General features: G+C 40.1%; 1 protein-coding gene across 1 annotated transcript; it reads right to left on the reverse strand.

The window, feature by feature from the left end:
• Nucleotides 1-1,756: 1,756 nt before the first annotated feature.
• Nucleotides 1,757-17,063, reverse strand: TGM1 (transglutaminase 1; the record flags this gene model as incomplete). The annotated part of the gene is made up of 14 exons (XM_082244856.1): nucleotides 1,757-1,993; nucleotides 2,264-2,400; nucleotides 5,552-5,712; nucleotides 8,674-8,958; nucleotides 9,517-9,670; nucleotides 9,832-9,920; nucleotides 10,076-10,179; nucleotides 10,280-10,418; nucleotides 11,327-11,501; nucleotides 12,376-12,483; nucleotides 13,006-13,124; nucleotides 13,260-13,478; nucleotides 15,033-15,221; nucleotides 16,781-17,063. The coding sequence occupies 14 exons, from the start codon at nucleotides 17,061-17,063 to the stop codon at nucleotides 1,849-1,851; spliced, it is 2,307 nt and encodes a 768-aa protein (XP_082100982.1). The 3' UTR covers nucleotides 1,757-1,848.
• Between the last annotated feature and the right edge of the window lie 1,503 nt (nucleotides 17,064-18,566).

Genomic DNA, 18,566 nt, shown 5'->3' on the forward strand with positions numbered 1-18,566 from the left:
GTTCAGGAGTGCATTGTACTGGGTGCAAGGTTTAGGAGTGTGTTGTACGGGGTGAAAGGTTTAGGAGTGCGTTGTATGGGGTGCAAGATTCAGGAGTGCATTGTACGGGGTGCAAGGTTCAGGAGTGCGTTATATGGGGTGCAAGGTTCAGAAGTGTGTTGTACGGGGTGCAAGGTTTAGGAGTGCGTTGTATGAGGTGCAAGGTTCAGGAGTGTGTTGTACGGGGTGCAAGGTTCAAAAATTAGTTAAACTGCGAAGACACCATCTAGTTAAACATAGCACACTTATCTTAAAATCTTGATTAGCAGCATACAGGAGTCGAGGGAAGAATGGCGGCTTCAGATGAAACATAAATGAGTGCACCAGAGCAGGACATGCAGCAGTGTAACATCTATCCAACACAGCCAGGGATTTATGGGCAGGCCGGGGGCGGCCACAATGGGAGTGATTGGAGCTGCCAAATTGAAGCAGCGATGTCAGGGATGGGCAGGGCCGATATGTGGGTCTCCGCCCCTTTGTTCCAGCCGGCAACAGTGGCGTGTATACATTGCTGGCTGGGGAGAAAGGTGGCAGGGGGCAGGACCAATTGTAACTACTGTATGTGCACCCACAGTGGTGTATAATTCAGGTTTATTATACACTGCTGTGGATGCACATACAGTAGTTACAATCGGTCCCACCCCCTGTCACCTTCCTCCCTGACCAGTGGCTGTTTGTCTATAAAGTAAACGGACAAAGGGGCAGAGCCACACATATCGGTGCCGCCCACTCCAACATCAGTGCCTCATTTTGACAGCTCCACTCGCTTGCCCACCAATCACTGGATGCTGGATAGATGTTACACTGCTGAAGTATTTAGCCCCTAGCTCCCGGCCATCCCCAGGCCTTGGGACTCGGGGCTAATAATTTTAAATAAGCAATACAAGACCCGGGGCTTTTCGGGGGTCCCGGTCAGCCCCCCCCCCCCCCTCCCGACGCCACTGAACATCTGTCCATGGAAGATACAGTATGTCTGTATATAAACCAGCAGTCAACTTTTCTTCTTCACAATGGTTACCCATGCAGTGGAACATGGACAGCATGGTGACTTTTTTAGGGTGAACTGAGAATTGTGCAGCATTAATGTAGCATGCTTTCATGTGTTATTCACATTTCCTTCTGTTGCTTCACTGGCATGTTACAATATTAACAATACATTCTTCTTTATAATTTATGCATATATATATATATATACAATAGTTAGAAGTAATTTAGTAGGGTTCACAGTTAAGAAAGAGATACTACAAATGATGCCATATGTGTGCATGCCCTAAATATTATGTATATAATGAAACGTCTGCTATATAGCTGATAATATAACATCTCATTATGCTACGAGTGATCTTAAGTTTCGTACATCAGTTTCATTCAGAAAGAATGTTTCTGGGTGTCATTAGAGACAAAAGAGATCATACATTTATCACTTGATTGTAGAGCACATGACAACTTTCCAAAATTTGAATGTTTTAAGCAATGGAATGGCTTCTTTGTTTGTAAGTGGTTTAGAGCTGCAGATAATGTGAATTGTGGCAAGTCATAATCATGGAAATATCATCCTCCAAGATAGGCAGACTTGCAAGGCTTGCGTTCCTCCAGGGCTGGGCTTATATCCAGTTATCCAGTTAGTTTGTTAGATGGCAAGCCTCTGTCATATAGCATCATTTTTTGGGAATGCCCTGGAAGACTCCAGACCGATTTCTTAGAGAGGGAATCATTAAAAATGTATTTTCAGTATAAAGTCTTTGTTATGTTCCCATGTCATCCAATAATACTGAATGAGTAAACCAGGCTTGCTTTGAAGCGACCAAATTAATTCTCTCGCACCATGACTTCAGTCACTCCATGTACTTGACTCATCTCATTACTCTCCAAACTAGCCACAAGCTGGCGTAATCCGGCACGCCGAGGTGTAAAGTGTTCTGTGATAGAGACTGTTTTCGAAGGCCCAATATCTCTGTAGAGAAAAAAAATTGTGAAATGTGTTAGCGGCCAGAAATGTTGTGCTTTTCAAGCAAGAAAACAGTAAAGTGGATTGTGGGCAATAACTGTTAATTCTTGTATGTTGTTCCTTTAAAAGTAATATTGGTACTAACTATATACTCTATACAGAGAAAGGTTTATATTTAACACACTAGAAGATTAAAAAAAAAATAGATTGGCTCGATTAAAAATAAGATAATTTAAATAGGGCAAAAGAAGTGGAAATAATCGAGAGTTAACTTACCCCACTTGTACAATCTTTGGTCTTTGAAGACCAGGTCCTTCAACGTGGAAGCAGGCATTGTGCAATGTTGTCTGAAGAGGATTCTGGAATATGATTTCTGCCACAATTTGTTGGCCAACCACAGGGTTACCATGCACCTGTAATACAGACATAACAATACATTGCTTAATATTTTGTACCAGGGGCACCTTAAATTCTCAATGAAATCAAAGCATTTGTGACATTATAAAAGTGCTATTACACAGCCCTGTGTAATAGCACTTTTATGATTTTAGGAATTGTTTACAATTTTCTGAGAAGCAGCATTTTGGTTTTTAGCACATTATTTATCCATAGCGCAGAACACCTTTATTCATTTGTGACATTATATTGTCCCTTAGACTTTTAATTCAGATATTTGACAGGAAAGTGCCATACTTAATTCATTACAGTTTTATTGCAAAGTTGACTACTGCAGTTGTGGATCTACACTCCCAGGAAAGGAACAAAATTTCCATCTCTATCCCTTTCCAATGAGCAGAGCCCCTTCGAGAAAGTGTTTTGGTGGGTACAAAGAGCTGCACCTGCTCAACAAACATGAAAAAATACTGACAGACTGGAATAAAAGTTTATAGCCCCCAATCAATCATTTACAATAGATATATTGCACTCAAATAGCCATTGGAATCACTTGGATCACAGTTGGCACATTTAGGTGTTGGGTCCTATAACCCTCACCTTCACTGAAAAGTGTATCCTCAGAAGCAACAATAACTTTAGATACAAGATTTAACCACTTGACGACCGCCCCCCCCCCCCCCCCAGAGAGCACTCCTAGGGGCGCTCACGCGCCGTCCGAGGCGCGCGATCGCCCCCATTAGGAAGCGGGCCGTTCCGCAGAACCGGCGGCCAAGATTTCGGCTGGGCACCCGTGATCGCTCCCCGCTGAGAGAGAACGACGGTCTGCTGTTGTACACACAGCAGACCAGTGTTCTCTCTAGAATGAACACAGAGAGCCTGTGATCCTCCTATTTAGGATCACAGGTCTCTGTGTTGATTCCACAAGTCCCTCCCCCATACAGTAGAAAACACTCTCCTAGGTTCACAACTAACCCCTTTGATTACCCCAGGGTTAACTCCTTCCCTGCCAGTGTCATTATTACAGTAATAGTGCATATTTTTAGCACTGATTACTGCAGTAATGTCACTGGTCCCCCCCAAAAGTGTCAAAAATGTCAGTTAGGGGTCCGATCTGTCCGCCGCAATGTTGCAGTCCTGCTATAAATCGCAGATCGCCGCCATTACTAGTAAAAAAATAATTAATAAAAAAATGAAAATGACATAAATCTTTCCCCTAGTTTGTAGACGCAATAACTTTTGCGCAAACCAATCAAAATAAGCTTATTGGGATTTTTTTAACCAAAAATATGTAGCAGAATATAAATTGGCCTAAAATTATGAAAAAAATCGATTTTTACATTTTTTTTATTGGGAATGTTATATAGCAGAATGAAAAATATTGTTTTTTTTTTTTCAGAATTGTCGCTCTTTTTTTGTTTATAGCGCACAAAAATAAAAATCGCACAGGTGATAAAATACCACCAAAAGAATGCACTATTTGTGGAAAATAAAGGACATCAAATTTATTTGGGTACAGCGTCGCATGACCGCGCAATTGTCCGGTAAAATAACGCAGTGCCGAATCACAAAAAATGGCCTGGTCTTTAAGGGGGTAAAACCTCGCGGTCCAGAAGTGGTTAATAAGGACACCTTTGCTGGCTAGTATGTTTGTGAACTGTGGGATTTTTGTTTGTCACATTTGCAGTCATTTTCACGAAGCAAAAACATAGGTATAAATAAAAAAAATGAATATGTAATAAATTCTATATATTCTGTGTCTGTAAACATTCTCATTTATCCAGGTTGGGTACAGGTAGAATTAGTAAGTCACATTTATCTGATTTTTTCCTGTAGTGTTGAAAATGTTTTGCAGCTTATCCAAACAGCTTCTTCAGCTGAAGATGTGGAGCTAAATAACATCAGCATTTACAAGTCCACCTGAATGTGAGTGACTACTGCTAGTTGTATATGGCGGGGATTTATATTATTACAATACCAAGTCTATGAAGTTTACAAGCAAAAACTGTGCTTAACCTTTTCCCGCCTGTCCTATACCAGAATGACGGCCGTGCGGGGGTTTAATTGTTCTGACTGGACATCCCTCAGAAAAAGCCACTTGTGTGATTGGTGGTGCATTGCGATTGGTGGTGCGGTGTGTCCCTTAGCCACACTGCATCTCCAATCTCTGTGAAGAGCCTATGACATAGGCTCTCCACCATTTGATCAGCTGTGTCCTATCACAGCTGATCACAGTGTAAATAGGAAGTGCCGGTTATCAGCTTTTCTCTGCTCACTCGGCGCGTGAGGAGAGCCGATGCGTGGCTTTCCTCACAGGGAGATCTGAACTGATAATCAGTGCAATGATTATCAGTGCAGCCCCATCAGCAATGCCTGCAAGTGCACACCAGTGATGCCGACCAGTGATGCCAATTAGTGCCCATCAGTGCTGCCTGTCAGTGCCCATCAGTGAGGTCTGTCAGTGCCCATTAGTGCCTTCTCATCAGTGCCTCCTATCAGTGCCTATCATTGCCGCCTATCAGCGCACATCAGTGCTGCCTATCAGTATTCATCAGTGGCCATAAATACTGCCCATCAGTGCCCATAAGTGCCGCCTATCAGTGCCCATCGGTGCTGCATTTCAATACCACCCATTAGTGCTGCATATTAGTGCCCATCAGTGCCACCTCATCAATGCAGCCTATCAGTGCCCATCAGTGCAGCCTCATCAGCACACATCAGTGAAGGAGAAAAATTACTTATTAACAACATTTTATGCGGAAACAAAGAAACACTTTTTTTTTTTTCAAAATGTTCTGTGTTTTTTCGGTTGTTTAGCAAAAAAATAAAAAAGCCAATGGTGATTTGCCAACCACCAAAAGAAAGCTTTATCTGTCTAAAAAAACTATAAAAATGTAGTTTGGGTACAGCATTGCATGGCCGCGCAATTTTCATTCAAAGTGCAACAGCACTGAAAGCTAAAAATTGGCCTAGGCAGGAAGGGGGTGAGAGTGCCCGGTATTGAAGTGGTTCAGCACAAACCCAGGGCCTAGGCAGGAAGGGGGTGAAAGTGCCCGGTATTGAAGTGGTTCAGCACAAACCCAGGGCCTAGGCAGGAAGGGGGTGAAAGTGCCCGGTATTGAAGTGGTTCAGCACAAACCCAGTCCATAGTAATTCAGAAAATTAGAATACCTTAATCACGAGATCTGGGGTTCTTATCCTAAAGGTGTGTTGTTTAGCTAATTTTTGTCCATTTTCTTTCACAATTCCAGACACTGTTAACATCAAGGCTGATTGATCCACCAGCTGCGTACGATATTCACTGTAACGTAACATCATTCCAACTGCTTTTGCTGTGCAAAGGAAATAAAGGAGAATGACATAAATATGTTATATATGGAAAAAAAATAGATGTTTTTTGTATAAAATTAATTATTTACAATGAAAAACAAAGATAAACATACAATGGTGCTATTGCTCCAGTCCCTCTCTACTATCTTAACATTAGGTTTCAAAATTCTTTCAGCTGAGTTTAGACCATGGGTGTCCAACCTGCGGCCCTCCAGCTGTTGCGGAACTACAGGACCCATGAGGCATTAGAAGGAAAGTCCCATGAGGCATTGCAAAGTTGACAGTTGCAAGCATGACTCCCAAAGGCAGAGGCATGATGGGACTTGTAGTTCCGCAACAGCTGGAGGGCCACAGGTTGGACACCTATGGTTTAGACCATGGGTGTCCAACCTTTTGGCTTCTTTGAGCCACATTGAGTGTAGAGAAATTTTCTCGGGCCGCATATAAAATATATACTATAGTTAAGGTATATAAGTAATAAAACGCCGCCGCGCCCTTCCCGCGCTGCTGCGCCGCCCCACCAGCACTAATTTAACACAACTAGTGGATGATCCCCTCCGAGGCAGCCTCTGCCTACAGTTAGTTGGAAGCCGCTGTGGCTGTGCCCCCGACTCGACTTCCTTCCTGCCCAGCAAAAAAAATAAAAAATTGTCAGGGGGCAGTGGGCCGCATTGCCTGTGGTTCTGGGCCGCATGCGGCCCCCGGGCCGCAGTTGGACATGCCTGGTTTAGACCAATTAGTCATGTGGCTGACTGCTGGTTTGCTTTAGAATTTGGAAAAACTTTTTACCATACAGAAAACAAAAATAATGAAAGGTATACTTGAATATTATGTACAAAATATTCTGATCTCATGGTATAACAATGGCAGACACATTAATAGTATAATACATGTTGTTGATGATGCAGTGATCGGCATGAATTCATTGGAATGTAAAGACAGACATGAATTTACTTTTTGGTATTTCATTAGTCTACATGTGACTACTTAAAACTGTGGCCTATTGGTGAATTCCATACATGAAGTGGATTCATTAAGAGTCACACACATCAAACCAGCCGATGTAAGGTGATAAAAGTACATAGTATACACCCATACATTCCTATCCCTATATGCACAATACTCATTAAGGCACCTTATAACTAACTGCATTTACAGCACTAGTTCTCATAACTGCTTTATGAGTAAATTATTACCTGACTTTAAACACAGTTTAAAAGGTCAAAACTAACATGTAGCTTTTTTATTTTCTAAAAAATTATTAAAGAAAGGAGTCAACTGCATTTGTCATAGTATTCTCATCAACAGTGGATTCCAAATGTTTATACAAAGCCACATTTATAAATTTGTAAAAAATAGAGGTAAGTTAGTTCTGTTGGTAGCATTTATTATTGTTCCTACCAGGCCTTTAATTCCAGAAGTTTACAAAACCATTGCGGCTGCACAACAGCAGAACCCAGTAAGAAAAATAGATGATATACTGTATTAGAGAGGGTGAAGCAATAGGGCTTTGAAAGTAGTAGAGAGAGAGTAGATTAGAGACTCGGTTCAAATGCAGCAGTAATTCAGGGTTAGGGAAGAGAAGAAGGGGAGGAAAAATGATATCTAGATTTTGATAGAGAGTTAACACAATGACTTTTTAGGGACTCAAGACATTAAGATAATGTGATCTCGGGCATCCACAGCTGTCATTTTCATTTTTGGTTTTGTAAACCTTACACCTTAGCAGTATACCTGTGTAGCCCCCAGGTTTGCCAATACAACATTCAATATTTGGTGCTCCAAAGTGAAAATGAATTTTCAAATTGACGGAAATGACTTTTTAACGTGAAACTTGATAGGGGGATTAAAAAATCATTGTTTGCCTAGGTAACATCACCTATTTAGCATGAGGCTGGGTTCACACTGTGTGTGGATGCACACAGCAGGGGTCCAGTGCGTCCCTGTTCTCCATTTCAGGGATGAATCAGGCCCAAATTTATGCCTGAATTCAGACCTGAAACGGAGCCAAAGACGCACAGAACCCTCGTGCAATGCTTTCCGTGAACTGATTTGTGAACTGGCTCCATTGAGAGCTGATCACAGTCTCCTGTCATACGAAGTAAATGCAGGGGAAACCCACATTCACATCAGTGTGATCCAAGCCTCATATGACTAATGAAAGGAAAAGGGGCATTTTTATATGCCCCCTTTTCCTCATGGGAGAAATGGCATGGCAACAGATTTTGAGGTTTAGTCAGAATTTAGGCGGGATAGTCTGACAGAAATTTGCCTCAGGGAAAAGAGCGGGATCCTGCCTGGAGATAGTTCCAGGAGGTGGGATTTGGCGTATCCTGACAAGTGATAGGCTAGTACTAAAGAAAATTCTAGAAGGTATTAGGAGGCTATAAAAGGGCAGTACGGTCTCTCAGGGGCTCATTCACCTCAGAGAACTCCTAGTGTTTGTCTCCCTACCCCCCCTCCCCTTATGTCGCGGCTGTTTGTTATGTGGTAAGTCACCTTTGTAGCTATGCAAAGGGGGACCAGTGTTTTTTTAAGTATTTGGGAGTTGTTTTTAATAATAAAGAGAATTTTTATATTTATTGATGCAGGCTGAGCTTTTTATGGCTAGGCTGTCTGAGGATTTGTTGATAATTATTTTAGTTTTATTATTTATTTATGCTTAAACGGCCGCGGCCAAATTTAATCCAATATTTTGGGTCAGAGTTTTTATTATAGTATACGTTTTGGTAGAGTTGTAAGATAGATGCGGCCTATTATCCCATTGCAATTTTTGTTAACAGTGATGTAAAGCTGTAAAACCCTAGAACATATCCATATTCACCACATGACCTTCTGTGTCTGCTCCTTCTAGCATTATCTTTCCCATTTTGTCTTTACTGTTCTGTTTCATGTCTATAACCACTTCAGTATTTTTAATGGCAATTTTTGATAAAAATATAAAATGGCATAATGTAACTTACTTTCTCCAGGGCTCAGAGTTGCATCGCAGGTCTCATTCTTGAATGACTCTTTGCAGACACCGTTATAGTACATAACAGCAATAGCCATGGATAAGGACACTGAGCGACGACTACTGCTGCCATTTTTCAGCAAGATGCGGACATTAAGGTCACTGCCCATATTGAAACCATCCTGTGACTCAATGGTAAGTGATACGTCACATGACTCATCTGTACTAACTTCTGCTAGGGGCTTGTTGCCATATTTGGCAGCTGTGCGCACTGCCTCACGTTCTGCAGCAGAGCCTGATGATAAAAAAAAGTAGAGTCAGTAAAGTACAAAATAAGCCCAGAAAGAATTGAATTCAAAACAAAAACGTATTTTAATATGGTGTAAAATATTGCAATAAAAGTAATGTGATTAAGGTGCACATCTAGTTTTTAATCTCTAGTGTCTATTGTGGCCACAAAATAACTCTAGGACCTTTTTTGGTAGGTTATAATGACATAAAAATGTATTGTTGTCACCATAGCGTTTAGTAATTGACATATAGAGGAGATTTCTGTGTAATCGTTTGACTGTACTGTCCCTGAGCAACAGAACCACAAAGAGTGGCTGTACATAGCATGAATTTCAATGTTCTGAATTGTGCTACCCTAAATTTAGGCTACCAGCAAATTCTAAATGACCTTTACTTACATTAAACATTTCTATAATAATCACCATTCCTGTCCACCTGAACAATCTGGATGCATCTCCCCCTCATAAGAAGGATAGTTCTCTTCTCATAAATATATACTGTTCAATCTGTACTATTTTTACCCATTTTGGAAATGAAAATATTATTTAGGTGACTGTGTTACCTTCAGGATGCTTGTACAGGTAAGTGATGTCCTCCCTTGCATTGGATCCTACAGCTTTGGTGCTGATGAAGTGTCCCACTGCTCGTTCTTCCACATGGACTTGCTTAAACTTGCCATTTGGCTGCCGCTGATAGAACACCTTGTCACTGTTTACCTGTGTAAAATACAGCAAAAACTTTAGTTCACTTACCATTTATGTTAATGAATAAAAGAGGCTGCCTCATGATCAATGATATACTGAATACCAACATATAAGAGAAAGCATATACAGTATAGTATAATCATTGTGAATGTATCATACATAATTCAAATTACCTCAGCAAAGATAAATCCGCAATCATATTTAATATTCACTAAGCCATTCTTTATGGCCAAAAGAGGACATGGGCCACAGCAGTATATACCTGAATAAAGAAAACATATAAAGTGGTTATAAAAATATAGAATTGCAATCAAGAAACTGACAATATTTCAATAATATTCTGAGATTAACGAAATCTGTTGAGGAAAAAAAGGAGGCAAAAGCAAAATATGTGTATACAATATTGTTGTACATTACCATTGCTAGTTTCTTGAGGTGTGGCATCAATAGCCTGCCATCCATCATATCCACCAGGCAAGTCTGGACGTCTCATCCAACAGTCATTCCAGCAATGATAATTCCTATGAAAGTATGCATGAATCAACAGATGGTTATTTACTTATATTTTACCATTAGCATTAGATGCATGACAAAATGTATAAATGTTTTTCCATCACTCACCAGACTGAATCACTGTTTTTTTCTTCTATTGGCTTCATATTTTCATCAAAATACACATCAAATATTAAATTGCCATCAGTGTCATGAGCAGAGGCAAAATTGGTGACGGTACGTCCAGGGATTCCAAGGCAGCGTAGCACTAGAATAATTTAGGTGATACAATTAATAAAGGTAGACCTTTTCCATTTATATGAAATGCAACTTCAGTAGATTGACATCAACCCTGGTACAGAGTTCCTGCACTACTCCAGACTCAACAACCCCAACCACTATATGCCTCCTACAGCCAACATGGTCACCTCAAGACTTCTTGAATCTAATCCCTCTCTCACACATACCCAATCCTCTCTATTTCTATAACCCCCCACCACCCCCATCTTGCCCTTCTCCCCCGTAAAAAGTATTTTAGTTGGACACTTGTTTTAGGTGCTGGTGAAGGAGTGGGTTTTTAAATAGGGTAGCCCCCATATGCCCTATAGCAGCAGCCCAATTTCAATCACAAACTCTAAAAGGCTTATTCCTACACCACTTGCACTCTTGAGAAAAAATACATCCTATTCTTTAGATGGGTGTTATAGTATCTGCTCTAACTAATGCCTCGTACACACGCAACGATTATTGGCCGACCGATCGTCTGAGTTTTGTCCTGAGTTGTGTTTTGTTGGTTGGAATGTGCCTAGACTGCACACGATTTTTCTCGGCCAACAAAATTCTACTTCAGAAGTGATGTCATGTGTTGGTTTACTTTCTTTGTGTTTTTCTTCTCTGAGCATGCCCAGACTTGCTTATCAGATTTTTGTCTGCCGAAATCTGTACTGACTGACGGAAAATCGGCCGTTGTGTTGTTGGCCAACAAAAAATTTATAGTCTGCACACCAGATTTTTTTCGGCCGAAAAGTCGGAGTCGGTTGTCGGAAGCATCATACTAACAAGCCGAAAATTCCCAGCCAATAATCGATGCGTGTGTACGGGGCATTAGGCTTCTAACAGGCCATATTTATAATGTGCATAATATTACATCTTGAGAATCTCCTCATACTAAATTACCTGTGGTGGTGACAGCTGCAAATACCCAGCACTGTCCATACTTCACTGAGCCACCAGTCTGGTGATAACGGAGCAGAATGTCCACACTGCCAACCCAAGACACTGGGTTAACACCATCAGCATATTCACCAGACCAACTTCCAGCAACAACTCCATTATCATCCATAGAATTTACCTAATAAGAGAAGAAGGACCAGAAAGGTTTCTGTTATTCCACTCCATGAAAAAGAGCAAATAATACACAGAATACAATTTAGGCAATGTATTAAAAAATTGTCATCATTCTGACTACCTTAATTTGCATCATGTGAGTAATGTGCTAGCTATTGATTTTTTGTTCTAACACACAGTGACAAGTTTGCCAAGTAATGTTTGGTCATTATAGTCATAGATTAGATCACTACTTACACCATTAAAAACAGTCATTCAGCTGAGAAAATTTGGGGATATGAATAAGCCAATCAGAGACTAGTGTACAGCTAAACACAATTATTTGTATATTTGAATTTTGTTTAGCTATAACTGTAGGTAGAGCAAACTTGAATAATAATAATAACAATAAAATAATAGTAATAATAATAATAATACACATTCAGCAGATGCAGAAGACATATTGTCGTATGTCAGTCATTATGCTTATATACAAAGCCGAAGAAAGCAGGGTTAAAAAATATGAGCCAGGCGCTGAGTGCACAGTTTGTCATACAGACATCAGCTGTAATTTGCCCTCTGCAGTTTACGACCATAACTTGGTTTGAAGTAAACTAACAAACTAAACTTTATGTTACACTAAACTGTAAATAGGACTTTTTTAGTGCATACTAATTATTAGATGCCATGATCCAGAGTACCGAAGCAGAAATAACTCAAGTCACCACCACAAAATAGATTCTATTTAGTTACTGGGGGGTACTGCACTTACAAATAAGAACTCTTAAAACAGGCTATTTGGTGTTAACTAATAAGCAGACATTGAAAAATCTTGGGGAATCATCGACATAAATGCTTTTATTTTTCCATATTTAGATTACTAGACGAGTAGGACTCACCATGGCAGAAATAACCCTGGAAACAGTTATAGGATCTCCTCTTGATCCAGGTGCAACACCACTACGGTCCAGTACAAACATTACAGCATCCAGAACCCCCTTATCAAACTATAGGTTGAAAAAAAAAAAAAAATGATTAGCATTACATGATTCTTTGCATGAACTAACCTAAATAGGCATAATTTAAGAGAAATACTGTTAACAATTTTTATGATTTTGACATGGCTATTTTATTTCCAGCGATAATCAAAACCAATCAAGTCTTTTCAAAGATAAAGCTGTAACTTTTTTGGTGATAGAGGATATTTTGAAACAGGATATTTTGAAACATACAGATAGGTAGTTTTTATTAAACAAGTAGCAGATACAGAAACTATTTTCGATAGGACCTCCCTTCTTCTGTTGTGTTTTACATATTTCTTTACACCATGTAAAATGCAGAAGGTGGAGGAAGACTCAATTTCTCCAACAGGAGATGGAAAGTTCTATTAAATGAAATGAGTTAGAAAGATCCAGTTGTTCTAGTGTTTATGACCTTCAGGCTCCTCAAGCCTTCAGTCATAACAGGAATATTAGTATAGGGTGCATGGACCTTTAAAGGTTTACAAGGAAGAATGTCCACAATCATACCTGTCCATAGTTCCATGAACGTTCACCAATTTGATGCTCAGTACCATAGTAAATTCTTCCAATCTCATTAAGAACATATTCCTGTCTCCATGCTTCATTATCCAAAAATACAGAGTCCACTAGAAAAAAAAGAACATCGATCATTGCAGACAGGATTTCTGAAAATTTGCTTTTACCTTAAAGATAAAATATCAGCAGAAGATACAAGCCAATTAATGGATAATTGGTACATAAGGAAAGTTAGGCATACTCACTGCGACACCAGGGATTAAACAGGAGGTAGACTTTTTGTTTAGGGTCACTGCATATTCCTCCGCTACTTTTAACACTGAGCTGGTATTTTCCCACAGGAGCCTGAGCTGAAGTGTTCACCCAAAAAATGACATTCTGTCCACTTGCTTCTGCCAGTTGACATGCCCAGCTTCCCTCATCAAACTCTTTTACCAGGGGCAGGGTGATTGCCTGGCCATTTCCTGCAAGAGTAAAGGTGAATGTTACAAAACAGAACACTCGAAAAATTTACTGTCAGAAGACATAAGCAACATGATTAAGAAAAGAATTGCACCTGAAATCAGATTTTGAAAATAACCATCTTAAATCAACGGTCAACAATACCCATCATCTTTAGCATATTCTTCCTGCTAGGGACAGGTCAGTTAATCTAACTTAAGCAAACGACAGTTAAACCAGAACTAAAGGCACTTTACTAACCTCCTCAGTAATGGCCTGAAATCTGCAAAGGTTCCCATTTTCTCCCCAGGTGCTGGTCTTCATTGGCCGGCGCAAGATGGCGTAACTCCTGCATGTGTGCAGGAGTCAGTCATTCCAGCACACAGGGACTGTGGCTGCCATGTAAGCTGATCTGCGCATACACAGCTCAGTTTACATGCTGCAGACTACCTTCAGTTCAACTTTAAGTTGCTTTAAAATTACCAGAGTGGAGTCAGACACAAAAATGTTGTCTTCAGGTATTCAGAAAATCTTCTGTCATTCCCTTTATTGCATGTAGTGATCTACAATACAACGCTCACATAGCTGTGCTTATCATAGTATCGGGATAGGAGCCACCATTTTTCTAAGGACAGTGGCTGCTTTTCCTGGCCTCCACATGTGGAGAGGTGCAGCGTGGGGCAGCAGCAGAAAACACTAGGTGCAAAGAACAGAAATATTTTGTAATTTAAGATTGGCTATATACAAACTGGCGGGGAGGCAACCTGACAAGGACACTCACACAATGTGACAGCGATGAGTAGAAGCAGAAAGTCTCAGGCTGTCTCAAGGGGCAGAATGTTGCCTGGCCAGTCAGTACCCAAGTAGAAGGCTTCCAAGAAGGTTTCCATGACCATGCACTTTCCCTACTTGTCTGGAACCTCCCCCTGATGCTAAAAAATATCCTTGACATATGGGTGACCTGTCCCTACTCTAGTCACACATAAAATTCACTCCAAGACCAGGAGCCCGGTTCATAAGTAGACTTTGCCCGACCCAAGATGGCTTCCAGGGTTACATGAGGTGCTATCATCCAACCGAATAGCTGCCAATTTGTGACCCAGAAAACCAGAACTAGGTTCCTCCTGACTTCCTCTCACTCTGCAATGCAACTGCGGTTGAGGGCCACCTGCAGTTGAGAAAATAGACTGTATCTGCCCACCCACACTCTTACCCCTTTTCATTTTTTAGATAAATGGACAGCACTGGTGCCAAATGTCCTATGTCTGCTATTTGTAGGGATTTTCCATGGATCAAACAATGTGTCCTAGTCAAAATGACAGTGTATCAATACTATGTCAAGTTCTATATTGTTGTAAATTGACTAACGGTATGTTTTAATTTATTCTAAGCTGCACCGGAGACACTGTTATATGAAATCGTTTGCTTTTACTGTTACCATAGTCCTAAATAAGGAGTTTAAAAAAAACCAGATAAGAATATCAAAGATACTCAATAGCCACAACCTAGCTGAATATCCAATTCTCTATTTGACTCATAATGATGGTATGTCATCCCATCCCATTCTTCTCACTAACCTTGTTGTAGCAAAATGCAGATTTGATCGTTTCTGCCAAATTCTTTTTGGAAAGTAACACAGATCTGGAAGGGCTGTCCCCTTCTTACAATTAGATCATCGCATTCATATTCATCAGTGTGATGAGATCGGCGATTTTCACCAGTCCGAGACTGGAGAAGATCCACTTTCTGAATCTTCAGAGGTCCTCCTGGAAAAAAAAAAAATGACAGGTCTTTAGATTGGTTTGGTGAAACGAAGTGTTATTAAGATAGTGCATAAGGTGAAAATGTATCTAGACACAAGAACAAAATTGTTTTATTTTTCAGCTTACCAGTCCTTAGATGTGGGGCTGTATTAGTTTTAATTTGCCCTTATTTTTATCTGGTGATCCTGCCAGTTATACACCTCCTGTCCTAGGGGCACAATGCTGACTCACTGTACTGTAAATTCTAGGGCAAGACTACAGAACATCTACCCCCCTACTCTTCTTCATAACATAGGGGAGAAGTGTTCTTTAGTTCACAGATAGAGCTGAAAACAACATAAGTGATATCACAGGCAAAGTGCAAATAAAGTTATCAACCCACAACATTTTCTGGCAGGATTAACAGGTTTTGATTTTGTTTCCTATCCAACAGCTACTGTATATGGTATATCAATGGTAAATTTAATCGACCAAAAAGGTTTATTTACTATTTTTTAAAGCTGAACTCCAGGCAAAGATGTAAAGACACATTTGGAAAACATAACTGGTCTTACATCTGGAGGATTTGCAGTACTGCCCAGCTAGTCTAGGGGTCCTGCTACGGGACTTATTCCAAACTTTAAAGGAAAATGAAGAAGCATCACCATACATGAATCAAAATTCAATTGGTTCAGCAGGGACCAGACACATTTTGATCTTTTTATGGGCAGAGAGGTTGTACAGAAGTCAATCTACCGATCACTTTTACAACCACCCTATTGTTTTTTTGTCTCTTGATCCGAGCCGGCAGCACTAATCAGAGTATGCTTATGGTGGGGAAGTCTTGCTGCTGTTAGAATACAATAGCTCAACGGGAAGGTTCACTCATCCACAACAAGTGCGTGAATGGAGGAATCAAGTTAGTTTTCTCGTTCAAGCTAAGGGTTGAACGAAAAAAATTACTCATATATAGGCTGCTTACGACACCTGTTTAATGAATATTTTCACACAACTTTCACTCTAGATTCACAAGTTGTGTGAACCTTGCATTTATTAAGAGATTCCTAATTTTGCTAAATGGCAGAGTTGTGTAACTTTCAGGACCATGTTTACATGTGCAAACATGAAGCTTAGGGCACTCACAGGTATTTGACAAGGTATACATAATCCAATCCATTTGTCACCAACCTTTCAGTGGGTCACAGCCCACTTTGCCTTGTAAAAGTTGGACTGTGACCCACTGAAATGTAGGTGAATGAAGGCTTGGATTTTTTGATGCTCTTTCAAATAACTGTAAGTGCCTTGAGCTTTATATTTACTTGTTGGGTATCCCCTATCCCCTATAGTGTGCATCCAAGACTAACGTGTGTGGGGATCACGTATTGCTTTATATAAATACATATATATATATATATATATATATATATATATATGTGTGTATATGTGGCAATGGTGCATTTAGCTTATTGACAGGTCCAGCTTTAAGGAGGTTCCTTTCATATCTGCGTAGAGTTTGTGTGACAGAGCACATTTGCAGAAACTATAGCCAAAGACAAGCTGAGAGAGTTGTAAAAAGTCCTCACCTGGAGTAACTGCCGGCAGGTCATCTAGGCTTGTTCCTGGTCTGTCTCCATCTCTGCCTGGCCTGCCTCCAGGTCCATCTCGGGATCCTCCTGAATCAATGTCTCCCCCAGCATCTCCGATGTCTCCTCCAGGATATCTATCTCCCCCAGCATTTCTGTCTCCTCCAGGTGGTCTATCTCCCGGGGGTCTCCTGTATTCCTCTACATCTTCTCCTCTAGTACTAGCGCAACACGAACAGCAATTAAGCCACCAGGACTTCTTTCTTTCCGGAACACGAGTCATATTTTAAAAACCTGCAGAGAAAAAAAAACACACATGGATGAGAAATAAAGAGAGTGGCAGATTTGTTTTTAACATAAAAGCAGAATTCTTGCTTAGGACCACTGCTTTCTTAAAGATGTCAGAGGGACATCTGAGGTCTTGAGCTTAAGGGGCTCTGTAACGCTCTTTGGGATTTTACTCTGCATTCAACTTCTCATATCATCTCTGTTTTACCTAATCCAGTGTGCCAAGCATCCTCTGGATCTTGTGCTGGTTATTTAGTTCAGGTGTACAGAACCTCAACTTGTCATATCATGATTAATATGTGTTAGCTGTTTTTTGAATAGCCAGCTAAACCAGTAATAGCTGTCTTGTGATTACGTTGCCCCATAAATCTTGAGAGAGCTTGTAGAGCTCTAACAGTAGTAATTGAAAAAGAGCAGTTTAGTTCCAAACCAGAGAAGTTCAGTGCTAAGTAGTATCAAGCTGACTTGATTCTGCCTACACAATACAGTGGATGAAAACAGTTATCTAAAACGAGAAAAAACAAAAAACTTTAGCTTTATCAGAAGTTACACCCTCTAACTAGCTTCCTGTTACAAGCACTCTTAAAAGCAGTGCTAGAAATATTGTATGGCAGCAACAATTACGTGTTATAGCAGTCTTATCCTGTGCAGTCTTGAATATTTGCAAGCAGACCCCTCTCCTCCCTGTTATTCTGAACTTTATACCTCCTGATTCGGAACACCCAGACTCCAGCCTGTGCCAGCAATCCCTCTTATCCGCCCAATACAGAAACCAAAAAAAGAAATGAAATTAAGGAGGACGTTTTGCCAAAAACTGGTCACACCCTTCCTCTACAAGCCTCCTTATCCTCTACTTACACTTCTATCACACAGTCAGCACAGTGTCCTTTGACACTCAGAATACTGTATGAACTGCCAACTCTACATTCTCATCTATGAACGTAGTGTGCTGCTATCATTAAATCTCATGTACAGTATAAAAAAATGGAAAGCCTAATAGTGAGAAAAGTATAACATAACCACAGACACCAGACAAACCAACCGATATATATATAAATAAAAAAAAAAAAAAAAAAAATATATATATATATATATATATATATATATATATATATATATATATACTTTTCTATGTTATTTATTTGTGTTATTTTTTGGATAGAGTGAAGATGTTACCCTAACTCCTGTAGGGTTTTGTGTAACCTCTAGAGAGATTCGCCCTATTTGTCCCAGTGATCACTGTCACTAGGGAAGAAAATAATAGCAATCTAAAATTTTAGAATCTTCACCGTAACAGGGGAAATCTTACAATAAGGAGACATCTGTTACATTGACAACACTAGTAACTTTTATTCCCAATGACAGGATGTGAAGGGAAATCTCCTTAACAGGGCTCAGACTGTGACAGCAGAAAAAGGATAGGGCTTCTAACCATTTACACTGAGGTTGATTTACTAAAACTGGAGAGTGCAAAATCTGGGTCAGCTCTGCATAGAAA

The sequence above is a fragment of the Pelophylax lessonae genome (assembly GCF_965119305.1).
Source record: "Pelophylax lessonae genome assembly, chromosome: 1".
Classification (NCBI taxonomy): Eukaryota; Metazoa; Chordata; class Amphibia; order Anura; family Ranidae; genus Pelophylax; species Pelophylax lessonae.